Raw genomic sequence first — 16306 nt, 5'->3', positions numbered from 1 at the left:
CAGCAATAAAAAAAAAAAAAGCTTTTCTCCTTTCCTTACTGTTCCCCTGTTGGGGAAAGGAGTTCCATAAAGAAAATCAGCACTATTATCCATTCAAAAGAGCTAAGCAACCTAAGTCAGCGAAGTCAAACAACTTGGGTAACACTGTCTGAAGGGGAAATAGCAAGTTGGCATTCTGAAAATCCATTCCTGAAGCAAAAGAGCACTTACTCACGATAAATTTATGCAAGACTTCTGCCACTACTAAGAATTTTGAGATTATTCATGGAGCAGGCGGTATTGACACCGCCTTTTAAAATGAGTGCAATAAATCCTACACAATGCCTTGCTGAATATAAAATACAACCTCTGACTCAATTAAGTGGTCTAGTCTGGCGATAACTGCATTTCATTACCAAAGAAGGGAATGCTGAAGAAAAAAGGCAAAGCCAGCCTTCTGGCAGAATAGATAGCTTAGTCACCATCCAGGGTTCGACCCTACACAATGCTAGACACTTTCCTGCTTCCAAACTTTTAACCCCTTACAGAAATAGAAGGCATATAAATTGTATATTACTTCAAGATTCTTTTAAAAATAAGAGGAATAAAAGAACTGAACCACTCTGTACAACCAAAAGAGGAAAATTTGAACACAACTATGAATGGAATACAAAAGTGCATATTTTATGTTTTAAGATTTTGTAAGAGATCTTTATTTACTCAGTATCTAACGTCTAAACCAGCATCTTATTAAAAAAAATGCATTTTTTTTGTGTAAGCTGAGACTGTTGCAATGCAGTAACAGTACTACGCTCTTCAGAGCCTGAAGGAAAACCAAAATGGTTTATGGTAAAGCCTACAGTTTAGTTCCATACATTTGTTCTTTCTCCACTATGTGGAGATTTTGTGATACACTTATGTATACACAATTCAAGATAGAATAACGAACAAAACAAACTAACATCAACATTAAGACATACTACACAGGAAAAACTCAAGGCTGTGTCTTGAATTTTACTTCAGAAAGGGATGGGAAGATCTTTCCCTTAATCATCAGGCACAAAATGCATGCAACAGTCATCTCAAGTAGAAATTAAGAGATTTCACTCTCCCCCTCAATAAATAAACACAGATATACACTCACGCACAAATACAAGGAGAAAAGGTCAATAACACGGGGCCAACAGCGAACCAGTTCTTCATCCCACTGTTTTTCAGTGAAAACTGTTTGATTAATGCCCAGTGATATAGTTCCAAATTGTTAACATGTCTTCACTCAAAAGCCAAAACACACATTTAAAAAGTTCTCAGCTCAGAGAGTGAAACGATACTTTGATTACACTTTACTGCATTACATACATATGCATAACAAATAATGATCAATATTTTTCATGTGGAGATACTGCTAGTACACCAACTGTTCTCTTAATAAAATCCTTCATATAATTTGCCTTGTTATAACAGAAGAAAGAATAAGATTGGCTTGCGAACTTCCTGCAAGTTGTCTTTTTTTTTTTCAAAACCATGAAAGTTTCCAAATGGAAGCAGAACAAAACTGCATTTGTACTTCCTAAAATATAAGAACGCTTAAATTCAAAAATAAACCTGCATTTAAATATATACCTTAAAAAAATCTGAAGTTTTAAGCCTAGTCCTGAAGAACGTGAGCCATCAGGATTGTAGGAAGGCTACTGCTGAAATACTAAGGAATGGACAATCCCCAATTTAATAAAGCTTTGTGGACATGCAGAAAGCTTGCTCCTGCATGACTGGACCCTTTATTTGCAACTCCAAACACTAGTAACATAAACTAACACAAAAGCATTTAACAGGAATGTGCTCTGAAATCTTGGGGTAGCTCTAATCAGAATCAGAAAGACAGCTTCAAAGCAGTTCAACTTGCCATTACCATTCTCTTAGTGACAGCCAATTCCATACATTTGTCTATTAAGAGTCATTTAAAACCTCAACGTGTAGATATGTAAGTATGGTGTTACAGCTGGCACACAAAAAAGAAGTTGCACAGCACACAGTCTGCACACAGCACAAAATCCCACGTACATGCTTGTTTTGTTTTAGTACAAGGTAGAGGTGTAGGGTGTGTAAGAAAGCTTACCTTCTAAAGGTGAGAAAAGGGTAAGAAACAAAAGAACAAAAAAACAAAGATGCATAAAGTAGTCATAATAAAGAAGTGATAGTGACAAAATAACTCAAAAGGCAAACTAAGGGTCAAGTGCCAAACAATATAGGCCTAAGTGATTTTAATGCCTAGATTACACTGGTTAGATTTTCTGCAAGAGATTTCATTTGTTAATAAGCCTGGCTTCAGGTTTCAATATTTTTAAAATAATTTTACAATTATTTGTTGCTTATAGTACTAACCCTTAAAAAAATAACTTTGGCCGTTTATTTCAAGTTACTTTCAAAAAGACCGAGCAGGAATCTCAATTGTGCAGCCGCATTCTTCATTAAGCCCACAATAACACCTGTATGACTCTGCCCATCAAACAGCCTTAGAATCTGTTGCACACTTCAGTATCTTCAGTGAATATCACGTAAGAGCACTGCCTGAGTCCTCCAGGTTAAGCAGTTGCAGTCACTTACACAGCTTAACACTGAGCTGTAAGGACCCAATATTGTCCACTGCCAGCTTCACAGAAAGGCTCTTCAGATTAGTGCATCTCCTTTGTACTAGGCAAACACTTAAAATTTAATTCCATACCCAGGCTAAAAACAAGCAGTGGTTGGAGGGTACTGGTTCAAGAAAACACCTCCAAAAATTAACTGAAGCCTCTTAACTCCAAGCGTTTTGCAGAAGGAACATGACAGTTATCTATCTTTTCTAGCAGAAAGAGGAAAAAAAAATCACAAGTAATCTTAGTTATGGATGCCAAGCAACAGAACCATTTTAAGGCACAGAACAATATCTTTTACATCGAACTTACACCTGTCAAATATGATGATTTAATTTTGCGCTACATAGCAAAAAAATTCCTTTAAGAGAAATATGCTATATTCCACAATCACATCAGGACTCAATTGTGAACAAATCTAAGCCTTCTGTGTGACCATTCTGCTCCAGTAACCACTGGGCCACCTTCAAATTTCACACTCCTTTTACCTAACTTGTAAAGAGAGAAAGCTAGTTTTGAAATTAAGGCAACCATCTCCAAAGATGTTGTTCAAAGTTGAAGGAATTATATAATGTGATAACAGCTTTGCAAATTATGGATGAATACATATTTTGACAGTCTGAGATTCACAAGTGTTTAAGTCTACAACACAAGAGCTACCCTTCCATATCCAAATGTAGATGTGAAACATACCTTGCTGGCCCAGGCATCTTCATCCCAGGAAGTGAGTTGTAATACACGAATTATTTCATTTATCTCAGCACTCATTTTCTCCACTGTGAAATTGCGATTTTTCAAGGCCTCTTCTATTCCCTGGCTTTTAGTGTTTTTTGTGGTTACAAAGATCTTCATAGCTGTGAAAATACCGTAAATCATGAAAAGCTAACACAGAGAATACAATCAATACTGAAGAGAACCCTGAATTGCATTAAAACAGAGACAGTGTATTTTATTTTGCAAGGACTATCTAAAAAGACATTGTAGTTATAGTCAGCTGTGTTGTCTACATCCGCATCTACAAAAATATTTTTAACATTACTGTATGAATTTTAGAACTGAAACCAGTTAATTAGACTGGCATGGCAGTACTTCTCTTGTACAAACTATATCCATAATCTGCAATTAACAACATTGTCAGACGTAGAAGGAACAGGCTTTGGTAATGTGTTAAGAGTTCACGCTGGGTTAATAACGCATCCTGCACTCAGTGTCATTATCTCCTTGCTGCTGCAGCCGATGCTGTTCGTCCAGTGCAGTAGGATCCACAAACTACCATCACAATTTCGTTTTATATCAACTTGCCATTAGTTTGTTCTTAACATGACCACAACTCTCTCGCTGTATCCAATCTACGGCTCCATACGCAGGTGAGCATCAAATGCACTCCATTCATACCACAAATCATCAGCCTTTATGATGGCAAATACACAGCATCTGAAGCATTACTTTAACAGCTATCCACAATACTTCAGAATGGAGAGAAAATTCAAGCTTATGCATCCTAGCAATACAACCGTTACACTGAATAACTTTGCAGAAGAGGTGAAGGGGAGGCAACACGATACGTTTGTATGAACTGTTTTATCATTTTCTATTCAGTAGTATACTCAGAAAAATGAAGCCAGCTTCACAACCCTTGACACCCTAGCAACAGTCTGTACAAGCTTCCTCATCCAGACAAAAACTGTGTTCATCCAATTTTTACATTTACTACTAAACACAAATTTTATTTGCTTTGTTTGTTTCCCCCAGTATCATAATGTGCCAAAAAAGAGCAAAAGAAATACAGTGGAAGGATATTCTATTCTGAGGTATAAAGTAAAGAAAAAATTATAGCAAGATAAGTGGAGATGATTGTCTTCAACCTGTTTAGGAAATCAATATGGTCCCAAGGCAGGTCTAGGCCACAGTACACCTCCGTGCATTTCACTACTCTTGCTTGTCAGGGCAGACTGTGAAAATGTCTCTTCTGCCTGCCTATACATGGCTCAGCACAGTGAGATATTGCCAGTGCCTTCACATAAAAGGAAACAGTGATGCTAGCAGGATGTTATGTCCTTGTAAAAGAACATGGTACACTGGAGCCAGGCATGCTACAACAGTCCACAGGGAAGGCTCCAACACATTAAGCCTCTCCACTGTTACAACTCAGCTTCTCCATTAGACCATGCCTCTTATCATCTTGTAAGAACAGTTAGGGATATTAACACAGAGCCAATTAGGCATACGTACTCAACAACTGTTCAAGTGCTTATCAAGCAAGCTGACATTCAAAGAAAAAAATCAAACATATTATATGGTTATTTGCCTCTAGTACAGAAGCAGTGTCAAGACTGGTATTTTCTCATGCACACAAGACAACTGAATTCCACTTCAGAACAGACAGCAATTCAGAGTAATATAAGTAAAAAAATACCTGAAATGAGGACAGGCAATAGCTCCTTCACAGTATTCATGGAGTTTACCAGCATAACCCTATGCTCCTGATGAGTTAATTCCTGTTGTCTCTCATCAATCATTTTTGCCATCTTTGTCATTCCTAAAGATTAAAAAAATTGAACATAATCAGAAACGCAATACGAGATTTAACTTGCAACAACTGAGCTTTCCAAACAAGAACAAAGCCACTATGCAAAGGAAAATGGAAGACTCAAATTCTTGATTTACAATACCAGCAAGAAAATAGGAAAATAACTAAAATAACTCGTTTAAGACAGTAAGTCATCTTATGGCCCCTGGAAGCTAAATTTGCAGGTTTTTTTCCCTCTTTCTGTTAGAACTTGATCAAAGCTTTAAGAGTTAATGATAGAAAAAGGAAATATCAGGGTTTTTCGTTTGTTTGCTTGTTTTGTCTCCAAAGTCCTGGTCTTGGGGTTCTATCTAAGCTCAAGAATTATACCTATTTTTACTTCAGCTCTGCTGGAAATATTTCTGTGTTCTTGAAGAGTGGAAGGAATTAAATTTACTCTAGAGCAAATCTACTTTTGAGAACTAAAACTGGACAAGTTTACCACATGGCATAAGCGGAAACTTCAGGCTCCACAACTCCAAAAAAAAAAAAAAACGTAAGCTGATTTAAACTGCTGCTGTCACAGTCCCGCCTTTTACTCACCAGAGGACACAAAATTGGCAGAAATTTACACACCGTGTTACTGAAATAATTTTCTGCTTATTGGCATTTCAAACATCTTCATTTAACAGAAGTTTAAAAGAGCCTTAATGCCAGTGCTAAGAAGTAATAGAGCCTCCATATTGACAATACAGAGTGGATAAGCTGCACGGAACCACCTTTGTGTTCAAAGGACATAAGTCACCTAAAAAGGTTATTACAGACTCGACTCTACTTCCAGCTTAAAACCTCTGAGCACTTTGTTATCTAGTCCCTGCCTGTGGTAGGAGAGGCTGGACTAGCCTCTTCCAATCTGTACCATTCTATGATTCTATAATCTTGTTATTTTTACTGTCAATGTGAGAACTGTAAGATCAGATACCTGGTGATAAAACTGAAAGGAACAAGGACTACTGGCAAAAAAAATTTGTGGGCATGGACTGTGTTAAGTAACACATAGTTCAGGGTCTTTTCCTGAACTGTTTGTAGAGCGTGCCAGAAGCAAGATATGAACTGTTTATGCAAGGCAGGGATAGAAGATCACTTCTGACTAATAAATCACACAGTTGTCTAAGTCCTAATATCTCCATCACACACCCAAAACAGGAAGTTATGTCAGAGAAGTTCAGTGAGAAGTCCCAAGTGACTGAGCGAAATAGAGAAAAATGAAAAGCTTAGGAAACACTCCATTTTAAAGACATGGAAGATAATGACCACAGAAACCGAAATCGAACAGTAAAAAACAGAAAGTAAAAACAGAAGACTGCCCTTTCTGCTTGATCCTTTCCAATTCAAAATGAGGCAAAAGTCAGTATAGCTAATGCTAATGTCTCATGGAACATAAAAGAAGCTTAATGAACACTGTATCTTCATATGCAACCTGAAGTTTTTTTTACATCTAAAAATGGGGTAGAGTATACATGTTAAATAAAAATAGTGCTATCTTTAAGTACATAACGGACAACAAACACACTCTGTGATGTGAGAGTTGCTAGTCTGTTAGTATCCCATTTCATTTATGAGCTAGGTTTTCTTAATTACATATGGATTCTCATTTATATCTACAAATAAAGGCTTGATAAGCATTCTTTAGTTCAGCGTAACTTCACGGCAACAAATTCCTACATTTCCAACACAGTACCTACTTTATATAGTATGCTTCTGTTAAACTACCTTATGCTAGTTGAAACCAAAGCATTTGAAACACTGGATGACAGAGATTGATGGTAGGTTTCCTCTATATCAACTCAATGCCTCACTTTCTCATCATTTATTTCCTCCACTGAAAGTGGTTAGTGAGTTAGTAATGCGAGTTAGCACAGTGAAGTAACAAATTGTCAAGGAGCATCAAATAATGAAAGAAAAGATTTCTGGCAACAACTGGGCTTTTGCATTGTACTGTACTTAATTCAGCAGCCTCATTAAGATGTTAATATACGACATGCAGCTTCTAATACTCTAAGAAATTCCTACTAGACCTAACCACCTCAGTAAGTACAGACATTTTAGCATCTTAACCAACTTTGTAGCTGTAAGTGCCTCCTCAATTTTTTTGTTTATTCTTACTAATGCATACATAATCCATTCACCTAGCAGTGTACGAAAAATACAGCACATACTGCCTGTATAGTACATGTCATTTACCAGCATCTTGACTATCCTGTATTCTTAAGGGGTGTCAATCACAAAATAGTAGTCAGTCATGCTCTAGTTCAAAACTCTCTCCAGCAGACACTTTCAAACCAACTGCTTTATCGTTGTCCGAACACTCAGAACTTGGTTAGGTGAGTAAGGTGTGGGGCAGTAGGAAAAAAAAAAAAGTGGAAGACTGCACTTAGAATATTTATAATAGACTGCAGCATATCAAACCTGGCCCTAGATTCTTTGTATATGTCACCAAATCCTCCATAGTCTCTACTACTTCCGCCACAGTCAGATATTCCAATATTCCTTTGCAGACACGGATGATTTTACGGACCTAAAAAGAAACATTCCATCATTTATTTGATGAAGCAATGTTATACTTGAATTAGAAATGTGAGCTTATAATTAGGACTGAATATACTAATGCTAACATTATGTACAGGCAATCATAAATGTCTGAAATACTGCTTAAGTTACTCACAATTTTGTTCCTTAGAGACTGTTGTATTTACAGAAAACCATATTTAATCAGCATTGCTCCAATCAGAAATGTAAAAGCCTCCTTTTAACATTTTCACTTTACATGAGAACTAACGGATAGTATTGAGAAATTATAAGCAAGTGCATATACATATACTGGCATGCTCAAAGTGTTTTTTTTTTTCTTCCTTCAATTTCATCAATTAAAAGTAACTTAAAAGAAAGACTACAAAGAAAGCACACTCTAAATGTTCACAGCAGTTGTTATTCACTACACAGCTTCACATATGGATAAAGCATTATTCAGCATTCTGGTAGGGAAGATAGATCCAACATCTTAATCCTTTCAGAAAAATCTGTCTAAGAAGACCGTACTTTAGTTACCTCTGGAATTCTGCCTCGGTAACTAATTTCTTTTTTTTTTTTTTTTTTTTTTTTTTTTTAAGTTCATGTTTCATTACACAGAGCTCTCCTAAGTCAGTTAACTTTATCATCCTACTTCTCAAGCCACATAATTTCTGACAACACCACACAGAATTCACATTGAAAAATGACTTAATTAACATTTAATATGGAATAACCTTATGAAGCATTCAACCCTTAGAATGGATCATCCATTCATCTAAAATTCACTTTAGTTTTGTACCAACATTAGTGTATCTTGAAGCGTAGCAGGATACAAACGTGCTAAGTTTTCTCCTAGGGAAAAGTTGATCATTTTAGACTATTACTTCTTTCTTTTTTAAACACAGTTATGAGAGACAAGAGTTCATCGAGTGTTAACTCCACAGAAATCAACTTCTTTCCAAAACACTGGAAAGAGAGAGATTAAAATATACTAGCTTCCTTGCAATTATGCCCTATAGCACTTTGTAGCACCTATTAAAAAGGATTGAAATATGAAATCTGAGAAGTTCCAAAGCATTCTCTCAGTTTCAGAGAAATACTCTGGTAGTACCATGAGCTGACTGAGACAATGCCATGGTAGATCACTCAGAACAGCCGTACGTGTAACACAATTTCTCAGACTAAGAGATTGCTGCAAAGCTAAAATTTAGAATTAATATGAGCGTTTCTAAGTGCTAGCTTTATTTCCTCATAACAGAATGATATTTGCTACTTAGGTAAGTGCAAAACTCCATTTTTCTAGTGAAAGCATTACAAGAGTAAATAAGACTCATAACACAAGAAAAGCTTACAAGACGCTCAATAGTGACACATACCTACCTTTTTAAAGAACAACGAGTTTTCTTGTGTTTCTGGCTATTTTCCATCTGAGGCACTATGAACAGCACCTCTGAGCCACTTTTTGGCTTGCACAATAGCCAAATGCAGCAACTGTTAGAACTATCAGAACACATCCTCTGGCTGACCAGTCAGACATCCAAATTTGGAGTATCTTTCCCACCTCAAAATCAATTAAATTGCCACAGCTAATAGGTCAAAGACATGTTAGTGAGTGATGCTGGGCTTTTCAGTGAAGAGATACACAGAATTTAAATATCAAGTACGGGTATAGTGAATTGAATACAGAAAAATGCCTGGAAGGTATAAGACAGGGTTGACAGAATCTGGCCTTTTTGAGGAATAACCCCAAGCAACAGAAACACTGTGTCATACAAAGATGACATTAACAAAACAGACCATCAAGACTAAGCTCCTTCTGACAGAAAGGAACGCAAAATCCATCTATGGCAATCAAGACAAGGCAATAAAAACCACACTCAACTGTTCAACAGTTTACACTAGCTCATTCAGTTAGGGAGATATTCAAATTAATAATACTATTGTGCAGATACCTATGTCACTAATGTTGGGATTCCTACCTCTGCTTCATCGAATGTCAGAAGCAAGTCTGATGTTCCAGAAAGGATGCCTCTCGATCCATCAATTAGGTAGTCACGAGCTGGTACCGAGTAAGGATCTGCTTGCAGCATCTGGGCTGCTCGAACAAGTTTGGTGCAGGCATTCTCTACTCTGTGGAAAGTCAGACAAAACCTGCTGATCACTTCATAAAGCAACAGACTTCAAAAATGCTGAAGGATTTGTTTGTAATCTTACTACAGTTATTTCTGTCAAGCCATTAACACAACAATTCAAAAAACATCAAGAGCTGGAACATGAAAAATTTGAGGTTTTGTTTGCTTGTTCTAATTACTCCATGACAGATCAGAGGAATACAAAACGCACACTTCAATTCCATGTTAGCTATGCTACTCATAACTTTAGTTATTGACGACACAGACCATGAATTTCCCTATTCTCTTTCTTTTCTTTAAGAGGAATATAAATACATAGGCTGTATGCTTGACTGCCATGTGCACATTCAAATTACATCAAGTTCCAAAAAACAAGCCCTTTTAATACAGCAAAATTATCTTTCAATTTTTTTCCCGTGCTTATCGGAGCCCATTTTCCACTGACCACACTCTTTTCTCATACTTTCAGTTAAATGCTATTGGAAAAAAATCAGTGGTACCACCCTCCATCACCCCCCCCAAACACTCCTTGCTACACATATGACACAACATAATGGTTGCTTCCAAAACTGGCTATACTAGAAATAAAACTTGTTACAGGAAAACATGATTTTTATTTTTTTTTCCAGAAAGTTTTTAGCTAATGGCTCCCTTAAGCAGATCAAATTGGGTCCACTGACCTTACCATAACCTCCTCTTTAGCGAGACATCTGCTCTGCACATCAGCTGGTGGGAGCTCATAACGGAGTAGGAATGCACAGGAGAACTTTAAGGCAGAAACTGGGAATGGTCTGCTCATTATTATGCCATGTACTCACTCATATTATCAAAGTCAACTGAATGCACTAAATTACATTTCCCCACTTCTCAAATTTATTCTTTTCAAGTCTGCCAAGAAAGGGATTAAACAAACAACCTATTCAGCCAGCTCAGAAATACTTCATTTCCTACAGTTCAATTTCATGGTCATCTGTTTAATACTAACGATTGTCCCAAAGCTGGCTTTTTCATTTGTGGGGAAAAAAAAAAAAAAAGGAAGGTAAGCGTGCATTATCCCCAGAAGTCACCCTACTTCAGCAGAAAAATAAAGTTCCTAAGGATTCAGAGATTTTTTTTTTTTTTTTTTTTTACAGTTTTGAAGAGTGGAACCTTCACAAGGAACTGCTGAGTATTACTTGTATGATGCCTATTTTGAATAAACTTCCCAATCAATGCATTTGGAAGATTTCAGGAGCATGCACCGCGTACAAAAAAAGCTGAGAGATTTTTCTGGAACAGATGCCCCCTGATACTTGCAAAGAGTACATAGCAGGAAACATGAGATTGGAAAGGGGGAAGGGAGCAAATCATTTACTTGGAATTTTTTTTTTTTCCTCCATAATCCTAAACACTCATTGCAACGAGTTGCTTGTTCCTCACAAAAGTCAACCATATTGCAAAGCTTTCAATAGAAATTCATTGCTATGGTGGACGTTCAGCTAAAAACTTCTTTAACGCACTGCTGAGACGTGGCATCTTGGCTATTTTATGATTTCTGTATTTTATGAGTAGAAGTCACACCTCAAGTATTACACAGGAGGAGCAAAGAAAACTTCAGATATGTACGCAATTCTATATGAGTTTTAAGACAAAAATATTTTAAGTTCAAATTTTTTTTTTTTAAATGCAGAGATTAATTAATTAACGCTAATGATTTCTGCGAGTTGCCATGCCATCACCTATTCTTTGTTACATTCAGAATCTGACAACAGAAATTATTCCTTGTTTGCAGAGGGGAACAGGAATGCTCAATAAACATCAGAGCCGGAGGTCTTCCAATGCCAGAAGACCTTAGAATACTAGATCATAGAGGAGCCCACACACGCTATAATACTATGTAAATTAAACACTAATACGGCAGAAATATTTTAATTCATTTTTACATTCAAGACATTGGCTTATAAATAAAAATTTTAAATGCAAGGAAGAAAACAACTGAATAACTGCGAGATACATAAACCAGCTGTACTCAGTGTTAGACAACACCTCATTTATAGGTTAAAGTTCACTAAGCAAGACATATTTTGACGCTTGGTTTCTTAGACATACACATACCACAACTGTAACACAATTGTGTTTGTATAGGTCACAATGTCTACATGCTTTTAAAAGCTGTTCAAACCCATTCTTAGCATTTTTCACAAAAGCTCCATCACTAGAATACACTGTGAAAACATCTCTTGTTTTACTTTTTGCTCTGCTTCATTTTGAGTAGTATTTTGTAATGATCTTGATAATACTGAGTATACTTTTGGAACAGCTTTTCAGTAAATCAAACAGAATGACCATTTTGGGAGTTTCAGCATAACAACTTCTTTTTTTTTAATGTTACCAAGTACCGTCTGGAGTGTCAGGGGATGTGGTTAAAACCAAATAATGGCTAAAAGATCGACTAAGTCCTTTTTTGTAAGGACTTTTCGCAAGAAGCTTCAGCAGATCTAATACTTCACATTAATTGTTCATGTGAACCACTAGCCACGGTAGGCAGGACATCTCTTCACTGGCAAATAAGCCTACTCATTTACAGTACTGTATCAAAGAACAAGCCTGTAAGAGGACAGAGTCAGCTGAATAGCTGGAATAATGCAAGACCACGATACAATCTAACTTTCAGCAACTCACCTCTACCTTTAGATAAATCATCTCTATAATCTCCCTGTGCTCACTTTACTCACTTAACACACTGAAAGTTAAACTTCGGCACATATATACCCGCAGCATAACCTGCACTGAAGACTTAAACATAAGTAAAGACAGGGAAATTGTGCCAGTTGGTTTACATATAAGTGTAGTTACTTTTTAAGTCAGCTCATTCTCTTTAAATATTCAGTTCAAAGATGTATGTGAAAGAATGTTCAGTTTTTTCTAAAACTGTTTCTCCATTAAGAACAGGAAAACACACTACTCTCATTTGCTTTCTTTCAATTTATGCCCCCCAATTACAGAAGATTTAGCAATAACACATGTCAAACAGACGACAAACGCATTTTCTTTCTTCTCAGTTTTACAGCCAAAAAAAAAATCTAATCCCTGTATAATATTACAACTTAATTTTTTTTTTAAATGAAACTATTTTTAAGTGTATTTATTTTAGAGGATTAATTACAATAGAACTATGTTAACACCAGCCAAGTTCTGCATGGAGAAGACTGACACAGGCCCTGCTATTTTCAGTAGTCAACCAGCTTCATTCTTGATATCATCATCTTTGCAATACTTGAGTAAAAAAAAAAAAAAAAGCTTCTGCTGAACTACCTTTGTTGGTTTTCTTAGGTTTTAGCACTGAAACAAAGATGACTGCTCAAATGGCCAACAATGCCTCTGATGTTTGAATAAGGCTTGTTTCACTTTCTAATGAATCAAGCCATAGTGAGTAAGCTCACTACAGTTCAGATTACTCACAGTTTAGAACTATTTTAGACTTGCTTTTTTATTTAGATTAACATTAAATTCCTAATATAGTAGACAAGCAACGCAGCTCCAACTTGGACGCAAAAATCATGTTAGTATAGAACAGCATTACTGCTCAATTAATGAATTGAGTCTGAATGTTCAAGTTAACGCACACAAATTCTTATAATGACCAATCAGGTGTTACACTATTCTTCATCTTGTGATTGCAGATTTTTCCTTCTTTACATTGAATGTTTAACAAGTAATATAAACACGCTGCATAACATCTGATAAAAATTACAGGCATTACTCATGCTCCCTCAGGACTAAAACAACTGAGATAAAGAACAGCATTTTCTAACTCTAGGTCAGTAGTTCCAATGTGGTTTATGTCAGCGGCAAGCAAAGGGATGCATGACAGCTTCTCAGCAGCCAACAAATAGCTCTGCTGCGCAATCACACTCCTACTGGAAAACCTGACACATTACCATCATTCATACTCATTTATGAACCCTCTGTGTCAATTTCAAGCAAGCCAAAACCTGAGTTTTTAACAAGACTAAACAGATCGTCTTCCTCATCATCCAAGATGGGTCTCCTCCAGTCTGGTGTTAATTTTGAACGCGAAAAACATGCACAGGGACTGCAGCACAAATTCATGCAGGCTGCTCCTTATCCCACCAGACAAGTGCTAGTGCAAGTACCTGTAGAGGACTGCGAGTTTCTGAACCGGCACTTCAGAAACAAACACCCTGTCCCTCACAAGAAAAACAACCCTCATCTGTTTCACCTCCTGCATCCAAGTCCTGCCCCGTAACACAGAAACAGGTGCAATTCCCTTGGCAGCTCACTCACTACTGTTGCTCGCTCCTACAGCACACACAGATAGAATGCTCCCCAGCATTAGCAAGGAACTGTTAACAAAAGCTAGCTCATTTTGATATGAACACCACATTAACAAAAAAAAAACAACAAATGCAACAGGTTATCACTCATAAAGGCCACTGATCATTCATAATTCACGCTACTGAATTTAGGATATTAAGTACCATGTGCAGTACATTTAATTTCTGTGGCATAGTTTTGTATCCCACTTTTTATGTTATACTACAATTCAAGCAGTAATGAATTGCTGGAGAATGTCCTTGCTTTCAGCACGAAATGGTACTATTCAGCAGAGCTTCTATCTTATTTTTACAGTAATTGAGCTATATAAGTCTCCAGAATCTGATACACATAGGTCAAAGGCTGGTTGCAGTGTAGCCATTAAGAAGTCTTTTTTTCCTTAATCCCTTACTCACTTCAGGGAACAGGGAGCTGGAAATGAACTAAAAACTCTACACATCATAGAAAAAATACTACACACCCTAGAAAGCGAGCACAGAGTTACACATTCATACGCAACTCACCAAGAAGCAAGAAGTAATGTTTTAGTCTCATTGCAATACATGCCCACACACGCTTTCCAATAAATAAATAAAGCAAAAAGTCATATCCGAAAACAAGCCAGCCAAACAAGACCACAGGCCAGAAACTCAGCATAATAAATACTGCAGTGGACTGTATCAAAGGCCCATTTAGCTAAGTATCCTGTCTCCAAAAGCAGCTGCAAGTATATGCCTTTGGAAGGTTATTAATAGGATAAGCAATTATCGTACTCTCCCTGCACTCTCTCCCATCCTCCAGCAGTTTTTGGTTCTAAGCATTCCCTCTGGTTTGTCTTCTTTGATATACCACAATGGAGTCCTCTGACTATTTGCCTGTTACTCTCCAAACAGATATAAAGAATTTTAATTGTACGTGAGCTGTATAAATAAGCCCTCCCTACTGCTGGTTTATGAACTACTAAATTAATGCATTACACCCATCCAGTTCTCTCACAGAAAGGTAAGTGAAATTTCTACCTTCTCCTTGCAGTGTTCAAGGTATGGGAGAGCAGTACACAGTGACATTTTGGTCTCTCAGTTCTGGCTGATAAACCTAACATTTGGCTTATGTTTTGACCCCTCCTGAGCACACTGTAGATGCTCTCATCAATGCACCACAGCTCCAGAACCTTGCTGTTACTCCTCATAATGGTTAGTTCAGAGCCAGCCAACATCTCAGAAGCTAGAGCCGCTGCTCTGCCACACGTGCATAGCTTCAAACCTTCCAAGATATTTTCATCCATGCTTAAAATCAAATAAATCAGTTTAATATGTTCCTGCTGCAATTTCTCATTCACCCATTAATCTCACTTCCCTGCATTAAACTTTGGGTTATCAGCAAGTTTCACCTCACTCTTCATCCTGGTTTACAGGGCGTTTGTGAACATGCTAAAAAGCACAGATCTTTAAAGCCCCACCGACTACCTCCCACCTTTACCAGGGCTAACTATGTAACTTTTCCTATCGCTTTTCATCTTCTCCATGTAAAATCATTTCTCATTAACCTGTGTATAACTCATTTTCTTAAAAAGTCTTCAGCCTTTGCCAAAAAACTTCAGAAATCAACTTATACCATATAACTTCAATTTCTCTTCTCCCTGTTTGTGGTGTTTCTTAGAACAGAAAGATATGTCTTAGAAAGCACACTTGCCATCCACAGAAGGAATGTTAACTCAGCCAAAGCAGACACACGTATGTATTTCAGACCTATCAACTCTCCTCCTCAGAAGAGATCATTTGCTTCAGGGCTATGTTTGACCTATAGACCTCATTTCCCAGATTGCCCTAGAAAGATTCTGAGGCCATAGCAATGCCTTGACAAATATTCTGGATATACTGCCACTTCACACTTGTCCACCAAATTAACAGAAAACATCTGAAAATACCATATTATCTCTGAAATTGTTAAGCAAAATATAAACAACATAATTAAGTGTAATTATTTCTCTGAAATCTATCTGTAAAGGAAGGTAAACCCTAGATATGCATCGATAGAAATAAAATCTAACAGGAGAAGTCAATGTTGGCAGAAAGGTAATTCCAGAAAAAGATTGGCCTCAAGTCTCCAAAGAGAACTATTTAGACAAGAGTATTTTCTAATCTGTACAGCAAAAGTGAGTAACA

At 36.9% G+C, this 16306-nt stretch overlaps 1 protein-coding gene across 2 annotated transcripts in view; it reads right to left on the bottom strand.

The window, feature by feature from the left end:
* Positions 1 to 16306, bottom strand: part of VCL (vinculin) — a 61138-nt gene that overhangs the window by 24515 nt on the left and 20317 nt on the right. For both annotated transcript variants that reach the window (XM_021400426.1, XM_021400424.1), the window contains exons 3-6: positions 9672 to 9822; positions 7591 to 7699; positions 5029 to 5151; positions 3306 to 3466 (exon numbers count right to left, since the gene is read on the bottom strand). In XM_021400426.1, coding sequence (XP_021256101.1) covers positions 3306 to 3466; positions 5029 to 5151; positions 7591 to 7699; positions 9672 to 9822 — 544 coding nt within the window. The remainder of the gene's footprint in view (positions 1 to 3305; positions 3467 to 5028; positions 5152 to 7590; positions 7700 to 9671; positions 9823 to 16306) is intronic.

Source organism: Numida meleagris, chromosome 5, assembly GCF_002078875.1.
Source record: "Numida meleagris isolate 19003 breed g44 Domestic line chromosome 5, NumMel1.0, whole genome shotgun sequence".
Taxonomy (NCBI): Eukaryota; Metazoa; Chordata; class Aves; order Galliformes; family Numididae; genus Numida; species Numida meleagris.
This window is presented reverse-complemented; position numbering and strand designations above follow the sequence as displayed.